The sequence below is a fragment of the Hippocampus comes genome, unplaced genomic scaffold, assembly GCF_001891065.2.
Source record: "Hippocampus comes isolate QL1 unplaced genomic scaffold, H_comes_QL1_v1.1 scaffold255, whole genome shotgun sequence".
NCBI classification, from domain to species: Eukaryota; Metazoa; Chordata; class Actinopteri; order Syngnathiformes; family Syngnathidae; genus Hippocampus; species Hippocampus comes.
Window position 1 is genome coordinate 148,505 of NW_017806034.1, and position 9,567 is coordinate 158,071.

Genomic DNA, 9,567 nt, shown 5'->3' on the forward strand with positions numbered 1-9,567 from the left:
AATTCAAAAAGTGAAACTCATATTTGTTATCGATTCACTACACACGGAGGGAAATATTTTCTGATTTTATTTTGTGTCATTTGAACGATTCTGGGTTACAGCTACGAAAACCCACAATCCACCATCTCAAGAAAGGAAAATAAGACCAGAAATGTTTTTTTAAATACAGAATGATGTGGGAATTGTTTGTCAGTATTTTATTGTCTACCGGTATTTAGTCGTCTCTAATAATTTTTTTTTTTTAAAATTGAACTACTACAATAAATGAACTTTTCTAGTATATTCCAATTTGATGACATGCACTTGTATGCACAGCAGAGTATAAGTTAAATTTGTCTATGATTAATCATTTCACGAACAATAAAATATATGACATTAAAATGTAATGAAAAAAAAGGGAGTGAAAAGAAAAAAAATTAGACTGCGATGATCTAACAAGGCGCAATTTGGTAATTGGGTTCATTTGACTGTGTGAGCTTTGATTGACTTTTTCAGTCCTTATCATAAATTATAATGCCTCCATGTTTTGTGCGATTGTAGCGATCCTGAACCCCAAACAGCCAAAAGAAAACAAGAGCTTCAACTTCGACTATTCCTACTGGTCGCACACCACGGTCAGTGGGATTTACCTGCGTTGACTAGCCACTTAGGAAGTCACATATGATCCATTTAAAAACATATTTCTGCTGCGTGTACAGCCCGAGGACATCAACTATGCGTCCCAGATGCAAGTGTACAAGGACATTGGCGAGGAGATGCTGCTCCACGCTTTCGAAGGCTACAACGTGTGCATATTTGCGTACGGACAGACGGGAGCGGGCAAGAGCTACACCATGATGGGACGGCAGGAGACCGACCAACAGGGCATCATACCTCTGGTAGCTACTCATGATCTTGTTTGAATATGTTCGTAGAGGAAGTATGACTTCCATTATATGACTCATTCCTTTTTTTTTTCTTTCTAGCTCTGTGAGGACCTTTTTACCAAGATCAGCGACAGCAATAATGACAACAACATGTCGTACTCTGTGGAGGTAAGTTCATGTGCAGCCCAGAACAAAATTTTTTATTTTTTTTTTTGGCCAGGTACTCGCGCTTTGTGGCACACTCCGACATGTGACGTATGTTCCAGGTGAGTTACATGGAAATCTACTGTGAGCGTGTACGCGACTTGCTGAACCCCAAAAACAAAGGGAACCTGCGAGTAAGAGAGCACCCGCTGATGGGACCCTACGTGGAAGATTTGTCCAAACTGGCCGTCACCTCGTATAACGACATCCAGGACCTGATGGACTCTGGCAACAAGGCTAGGTAATCTTAAAGTTGTCCCTCTCAAATAAATAGTGAAGCAGGGTGGTGTGATGGCAGTTTTTTTTTTTTTTCTGTACTAGAATAAAGTTTCTCTGCCAAAATAATAAATATTTGCCAATTGTGTTTACTCACTCTCACCATTTACAGCCCCTGTACACAAGTAACAATGGCATTTATTTATTTATTTATTTACCATGCATAAATCTACACCATAACCTTCTATCCTCAACGATAGGTCATGAAATGATCAACGTAAGATCGATAAATTCATTCAAAACAGAGCAAAACTGAATTTCTACAAGCAACGCTTAGGTGAGCGATGCAAGTCGTGCAAGGACACCACCTAAAACCACAGTTTGTTTAAGAATAAAAATACAAATACAAAACACTAAAATAGATACTGTGCATAGTGCAATGTAAATCAAATAGAATTGTGTTAACGGTTAAACAGGACACACATTCAACTAGTGGTAACACAAACACACACGACAATGATTAATGTCCTGATAGCTTCATCAATTAAATGACTTGCACGAAGCGATGCATGCTGGGAACCGAATTTTTATTTTTAATTAATTTAAAAATATATATATATTAACAGTTGACTGCCGCTAATCGTGATGAATAGGGATAAGGTCGGCCATTGAAATGCATCGGGGAGAAAAAAAAAAGTTATTTTATGCTTACAATGTTTTTAAAGAATTGGCCAATTAATCTGAAATCTTTTTTTCTGCCAAAAATCATCTGTCCCAAAAAATCCATATCGGTTTGGTCGCAGTAATTAGGCATCCACTCCAGTAGGGGGCAGTGGCGCTTATTTTTTAATTACAGGCAAATTGATGCATTTTAAATCTTTTCTATACAGACCCCCAAAATATTGCTGATAAAATGATTCTTTGTTGTAGTTGATCAACACTTTCTGTTGTCTTTAACTTGAATAAGGATACAATGTAATGCAGAGATGTACTCATAACAATTTCAGGGACAAATGATACTAATTGTCGTCGTGCGGAGAGTTGAGGGGGGTGTGGGCACAAAATGTATACTTCTTCCTAGGCGGGGGACCTAACAGAAAATAATGAAGAAACGCTGCCTTAAAGCAACTCAACTTTATTTATAGGTGCACTTTAAAAGAGATATTGCTGCATACAATGTGCTGCACATGGAGGAACAATTTGTCACATGCTAACAAAGATACACGATGATAACTACAAATAATAATAAAGTTTAGAAAGTTAATAACATTAAAAAATGTTGTTTGCTTGTATGTTTTTTTTGGGGGGGGGGCGGGGGGGCACGAGCATTCTCTTGAGGTCTGAATGCCTTCAATTTAGCCAAGAAATGCCCACCAGCAGTTAAAATGAATTGAGATGGTGTCATTTGTCTCCAGGACCGTCGCTGCTACAAATATGAACGAGACCAGCAGCCGCTCCCACGCCGTCTTTAACATCATCTTCACTCAGAAGAAACACGACTCGGAGAGTGAAAACACATCAGAAAAGGTACCGGAGCCAATATCGCTTCTTCCAAGTGTGTTATTCTAAAAATACCTCACGTCTGCTCCTAGGTCAGCAAAATCAGTCTGGTGGACCTGGCTGGAAGCGAGCGGGCCGACTCTACCGGCGCTAAAGGAACCAGACTGAAGGTAAAGAGTGCTGCTTTAGTGGTTTCAAGATATGGACTGTGAATTTCTTTAGGTTTTTTGACTTGGAAATATTTTGGGGGGCTTTAGGAAGGAGCCAACATCAACAAATCTCTGACCACGCTGGGCAAAGTGATCTCCGCTTTAGCCGAGCAGGTAGGCTTGTCCACCCAAGTACACTCCACTCATTACTCAATACATCTTCAAACTTCTTAACAACTGCCGGCATCTCTCGCCTACATTTTGACAGGACTCCGCCCCAAACAAGGTTAGTTCGACAAAACGTGACCAAACATTTGTTCATGTTCAGCAACTCAATTCCCATACTTGAATGTGTGTAGAACAAGAAGAAGAAGAAAATGGAGAGCTTCATCCCCTACAGAGACTCAGTCCTGACATGGCTCCTGAGGGAGAACTTGGGTATGTGTACGTCCAAGTGCAAACATTTGAATTTAAAAACGTTAAGCTGTTTTATTTTGTGGGGGGAAGATGTGGTGGGCAAGAAAAGTACATACTTTTTGTGTTTTTAGGTGGAAACTCTCGCACCGCTATGGTGGCTGCTCTCAGCCCTGCTGATATTAACTACGATGAAACCCTCAGTACACTCCGGTGAGAGAATCTCTCCTTAAAACTTTTTCAAAGTCTAAATCATAGGTGTCAAACTCAAGGCCCGGGGGCCAAATCTGGCCCGCCAGGTCATTTTATGTGGCCCGCGAAAGCAAATCGCGTGTGTCAACTTGCTAAAATCCGTACCGAAATGTCAAATTGTCAAATAACGTTGAGATTTTGCAATAATTTTGTTACCCTGTTTAACATTCATTTGAACAGTAATTATTTTAGTAATTAATGATATTAATAAACTATTCTAATTGACTGGACTGATTTCAAAACTAGTAATCTATTGATTTGTTGTGTACAAGTAATAATATTGTGGTTCATAACGACCCTCCGAGGGAATATGTACAGTAACTCCAAATTGGCCCGCGACTAAAATTAGTTTGACATTCCTGGTCTAAATTATTGTATCTATTGCCACGTTTGGCAGAATCCTTGCATCTCCAAAATCACTTCATCTAAAAACATCCAGACTTTCATTCTTTAGGCGACGAAATGCCGCACGGCTCTCACACAGAGTGAGCCGTGACACTTCTCAGGCAGTTCAAGTGCTCAAGTTTTGAAAAAAAAACATTTTTAATGCCTTTTCCAGGTATGCCGACCGCGCCAAGCAGATCCGCTGCAACGCTGTCATCAACGAGGACCCGAACAACCGTCTGGTGCGAGAGTTGAAAGAGGAGGTGGCCCGCCTCAAAGACCTGCTGTACGCTCAGGGCCTGGGCGACATCATTGAGAGTGAGTGTCAGGACGGAAACTCGGTTATTTTCAACAAGTACACGTTTACGGTCCCCACAAAGACCATTTCATCAAGATGGGGGTGGTGTGTAGTGGGGCGGGGGGCGGGCGGGGGGCACATGAGCCAAATGACTCGACTGGAGTCATACTTAAGTCACTAATTTTACGACTTGGTTAGTTTAAACTTCTGAAACACTCAACTTGATAAATATTTGTATTTCAGGGCACATGTCTAAGCCCCCAGTCATTGTTTGAAGCAGTTAAATCTTTACATTTACACAGAGCACCAGAGGTTGTTATTGTTTGGTGCTCCCTTTTTTTTTTAACGACGCACTGATCTCATGGGAGAACTAAAAGACTTGCGGCACATCTGGGCATGGTTTATTGTTAATATATGTAAGTATGTCATTTTGATATAACTGAATCAACATTTTTTTTTCCAGTTTTCACTTTTTATTAACATACCAGGGAAACACAATTGCAGTTTGTTATCACAATACAATTCATAAATTCATATTTCACACAGTTGAGTTGCATGGCCTCTTTGAAACTGTAATTGCCCACCTCGGACTTGCATTATGGGACCCTGTGATTGGCTACCTTGACACATTTCTCTCCGAGGGCAGCGGTCCAGTTTTTTGAACCACAAAACGCATTGGACATATTTTGACGGACAGTCGGAGCGACACGGAGATAACCGCCTCGCCGTCGACTCGAAGGCAATCATTGTGGCGGCAAGACTGTGTGACTTAACTTCATTTAAGTAATGACTTTGACTCGACGTGCTTCAAATTTAGTGCGGGCTTCACATGTATTTTTTTTTTTGGGGGGGGGGGCACATTAGCCCTTTCAGGGACAGCGGTTAATACAGTGGACAGCTTATCATGTTATCAGGTTACATGGTGCAAGAAAGGGTTAAGTTGCAACATTCTTGAAACTTGAAGATTAAGCTTTAAGAGTTGTGTGCCCCTCCCGTGTGTGTGTGTGTGTGTGTGTGTGTGTGTGTGTGTGTGTGTGTGTGTGTGTGTGTGTGTGGGGGAGGGTAAAAAAGTCGCGTGGGGTGTTTTGTGTTTTGGTTTGTGTGTGTGTGTGTGTGTGTGTGTGTGTGTGTGTGTGTGTGTGTGTGTGTGTGTGTGTGTGTGTGTGGGATGGGATGAAAATGACGCTTGGAGTCTTAAGTGTTTTCCTCCTCTTTTGTCCTGTCAGCGTATCGATGCGGCGAACCGGTCATCAGCGGTTTACAACGTGTGTATAACGCGAGCACGCCTGCGCTTTGCAACTGGAAAAAAAACAAAAAAAACAAGATCCTCCACACCAGAGAGCAAAAAATAACGAGCCCCCAGCTGGCAACAAAGGGAAAATGATACAAATTGGTCATTCGACAAATGATTTCAAAATGATCGATTTTGTACACGTCGGTTCATTCGGTTCCACCTGCACATTCTAATGACATCCAATTCACTACTTCTGCTTTTACAAAGAGATTTTTTTTTTTCCCAGAGATGCCTTCATTTATCTCTCCACGATAATCGAAGTTATTGCGATGCACCTTTTGGCCTGGTGTACCATTTCGAATACCTTCTAAATCTAAATGAGCGTCAGAATGTTCGGAACAGCTCTCAGTGCGACGCAGTGCCGTCCTCAAATCGCGTTCCAGCATTTACATCGTCTTTGTAAAGGCAAGATCTTGTATTGTATCTCATTCGATTGTGCACTTGGATTTCATGTTTGTGTCTTGTCATCAAGCTGAAGCTTCCTGCACATTATAGTGAAGCGTTGCTGACAAGAATGAGTGTCTATATTCACAAGGGGGTTGGTTGTTTTGCGTCTTCTGCGCGTGGAGAGCGATGCTTCGGAGCGTGCACTGTCCAGGATTGAATAGCACGTAGCGTCGAACAGAAAAATGAGTCGTATGAATCCTCATGCTGCGGTGACTTGCTTCATTGCTGTTTTCTTTCTCATACACACACCAAGTACAGATGGGTGACAAATTATTGGAAACGAATGAATGAGTCAGTGCAGAAAGGCCCTTTTGTTTTTTTTTCAGGTCGAGTTGCGTTGGTCTAAATCAGGGGAAATTTGGGGACAAAGTTGAAGATGATGTTTATTTGAAACAGTTCAAAGTCATCTTTTCCTTTAATTTGTCATTCCTTTGTAGTTCCGTGCAACTAGGAGGTTAAAAAAAAAAAAGATCAATAAAAGCTTCTGGTCATTTCTGTCCATTTGCAATGGCTTTGGTACGATCCATGATTCTATTTATTTGAGCTTTCTCTTCTTCTTTTCTATTCCTCCCCGTTTTCCCTCCCCTCGTTTGCTTCCTCTTATCCGTGACTCTGCGTGCCCCCCCCCCCCCGCTTCTTTCTCTCCGTGCGTCTCTTTTTGCCCGGCCAGCGAGGAGGCCATCGAGAGGCTCAAGGTAGGCCGGATGGAAGCAGAAAACGGGAGCGCTCTCGTGCTACCTTGACTAACAAATGCTCCTATTTAGCATTTTTTTTTTCCATAGTCATGAGCCGTCACTTAGATTTTATTTATTTATTTATTTTTGGGTGTTACAAGCAAAAATTTTACTTCAAAGCCAGCTTCAGATATACCACAGCTAGAGTGAAGTGAATGTTATAAATGAGTTCAAAAATGAACTAAACTCTTTTGTGATCATAATTTGTCATATATTGATCCCAAGTATGATTTCAACTATAAATTCTAAACATTTTTGATGAGCATCATTAAGGGGGAGGTTACGCCGCATGATATGATTGAGTAATCTATTTGTTTTCCCCTCCAATAGGAAACAGAGAAAATTATTGCAGAACTCAATGAAACTTGGGAAGAGAAACTACGGCGTACTGAGGCCATTCGCATGGAGAGGTTGGTCCATTTCTTCATTTTACGATGGATTTACACTGCAGCACAATTCTGATGTTTGGTGCTCGAATGGCACAATTGGGATACGTGTCATCAAAATTTTAGAAAACTTTCCTTTTGAATCGCATCCAATCCTCCATTAAGCGTCTCCAGTTGGTCCAGAATGCTGCTGCTCGCCCCTTAACTGATACTCGTAGGAGGGAGCATATAACTGCTCCTCTGGTATCCCTTCACTGGCTCCCTATACATTTTAGAGTTCTTTTTAAGATCCTATTATTTGTTTTCAAATCTGTAAATGGCCTCACTCCACCTTACCTGTGGCACAATTGGGATACGTGTCATCAAAATTTTTGAAAACATATTCCTTTTGAATCGCATCCAATCCTCCATTAAGCGTCTCCAGTTGGTCCAGAATGCTGCTGCTCGCCCCTTAACTGATACTCGTAGGAGGGAGCATATAACTGCTCCTCTGGTATCCCTTCACTGGCTCCCTATACATTTTAGAGTTCTTTTTAAGATCCTATTATTTGTTTTCAAATCTGTAAATGGCCTCACTCCACCTTACCTCTCTGAGCTCTTCCACCCCTACGCACCTGCCTGGTGCCTCAGGTCTATGGACCAGACATTATTAGAGGTACCAAGAACTAAGCGGAGGCTCAGAGGGGACCGAGCTTTTTCCGTTGCTGGTCCCTCTCTTTGGAATGACCTCCCACTGAACATTCGGCAACCCCTCTCGCTGCTCATCTTTAAAACTCGTCTCAAAACTCATTTGTATTCTTTGGCTTTTGACTCAGCATGACTCAGACTTGAACTTAGTTGTACTGTTTTTCGGCTTTCTACTGTCTTCGTTATTAATTTATTATTTATTGTTGTATATGTGATGTTTGCTCCATGTACAGCACTTTGTATAAAGCGGTGGTTGTTTTAAAGTGCTCTATAAATACAGTTGAGTTGAGCTGACATCTTTGCACTAGCTGAGTCAACAAGTCACATGCAATTTGACACACTCGGTTTGAGCAAGTGGCAATCTACTTTATATCTTTGTGTGTTTGACAAATCCCCAAATCAGTATTTTGCAACGTAAATGATATCAATTAACTGTGCAATTAAATACAAGGGCCATCCAACAGCTAAAAATCATACCGGTACTCACAATGTGACTGTGTTCCTGCAGAGAGGCCTTACTGGCTGAGATGGGTGTTGCTATGAGAGAAGATGGAGGCACCGTTGGCGTTTTCTCCCCCAAAAAGGTCAAGTGTTTTATTAGAGACTTACTGAGTCCAAATCTGATTGTAACTTTTTTTTTTTCCCCGCTGCTTTAGACGCCTCATCTGGTCAACCTAAACGAGGACCCGCTGATGTCTGAATGTCTACTGTACTACATTAAAGACGGCATCACAAAGTAAGTTACATTGTATTCTTTGTATTTTGAGATCCTGTCCGTCCCGCTTGACTTCAAGTGTCTTCTGCTTCGCTAGGGTTGGTCGCGAGGATGCCAAGGCGCGCCAGGACATCGTACTCAGCGGGCATTTTATCCGAGATGAACACTGCACCTTCAGTAGCACCACCGGCCCTCAGGGAGAAGGTGGCTGGATTTATTAACAGAATAAAATCTCAAAGAATGACCATGAATTAAATAACGGTATTCACGTGTCCACAAATAAATATTTATGGCTATGACATATGTATAAGCCAAAAATTAGCATTTTTTTTTTGCTCACTTAAATCCATATTGTGGCCAAATATCTGATTGAATTTGAGTTTTCTTTGTTTTTTTATTCACACCAGCATGAAAAAAAAAGTGATGTTTTGGTCACACATTGAGCTGTTCGAGAATGGAATGTCTGTCTTTATCCGTGCATACAATAAAAAATTCATGTCATTTCTTATCATTCAACAGGTTGCGTAGTTCTGGAGCCATGTGAGGACGCAGAGACATATGTTAATGGGAAGCGAGTCACGTCGCCCACTGTGCTGCGCTCAGGTGTCAATGCAAACTGAATTGATGCAAAGATCCGCCATTCAAAAAGAGACATTTTGACGAGGCAAATGTGCCCAATCTAGGCAACCGCATCATCATGGGCAAGAGTCACGTGTTCCGATTCAACGACCCCGAGCAGGCCCGGCTGGAGCGCGAGAGGACGCCGTGCGCTGAGACGCCGGTGGAGCCCGTCGACTGGGCCTTTGCTCAGAGGGAGCTGCTGGAGAAGCAAGGCATCGACATGAAGCAGGAGATGGAGCAGAGGTGCAAGATTATGCGATGCAAAAGAAAAAAACAAAAGAGATTTTTTTTCAGACATTTTTTTTTTCCATACTTTGGCCAATCCCGCGACTTCTATTCAGGTGTGACATGTAATTGACCCGTTGCAGCCACGTCACATGGTCACGTGAGTGCACCATGA

At 41.8% G+C, this 9,567-nt stretch overlaps 1 protein-coding gene and 1 long non-coding RNA gene across 2 annotated transcripts in view; one reads left to right on the top strand and one right to left on the bottom strand.

Annotated features, from left to right (window-relative positions):
• Positions 1–9,567, top strand: part of LOC109529464 (kinesin-like protein KIF1A) — a 42,621-nt gene that overhangs the window by 3,609 nt on the left and 29,445 nt on the right. Inside the window, exons 3-21 of the mRNA XM_019892836.1 lie at positions 541–614; positions 699–878; positions 966–1,034; positions 1,133–1,311; positions 2,702–2,813; positions 2,879–2,956; positions 3,044–3,109; positions 3,204–3,221; positions 3,295–3,373; positions 3,484–3,562; positions 4,161–4,411; positions 4,561–4,581; positions 6,673–6,719; positions 7,089–7,168; positions 8,340–8,415; positions 8,488–8,567; positions 8,644–8,750; positions 9,066–9,149; positions 9,230–9,410. Coding sequence (XP_019748395.1) covers positions 541–614; positions 699–878; positions 966–1,034; positions 1,133–1,311; positions 2,702–2,813; positions 2,879–2,956; positions 3,044–3,109; positions 3,204–3,221; positions 3,295–3,373; positions 3,484–3,562; positions 4,161–4,411; positions 4,561–4,581; positions 6,673–6,719; positions 7,089–7,168; positions 8,340–8,415; positions 8,488–8,567; positions 8,644–8,750; positions 9,066–9,149; positions 9,230–9,410 — 1,861 coding nt within the window. The remainder of the gene's footprint in view (positions 1–540; positions 615–698; positions 879–965; positions 1,035–1,132; positions 1,312–2,701; positions 2,814–2,878; positions 2,957–3,043; positions 3,110–3,203; positions 3,222–3,294; positions 3,374–3,483; positions 3,563–4,160; positions 4,412–4,560; positions 4,582–6,672; positions 6,720–7,088; positions 7,169–8,339; positions 8,416–8,487; positions 8,568–8,643; positions 8,751–9,065; positions 9,150–9,229; positions 9,411–9,567) is intronic.
• Positions 7,432–7,770, bottom strand: LOC109529486 (uncharacterized). The gene is made up of 2 exons (XR_002170845.1): positions 7,731–7,770; positions 7,432–7,480 (listed from the first exon to the last, which is right to left on the bottom strand). It is a non-coding gene; the product is annotated as an uncharacterized LOC109529486 (long non-coding RNA).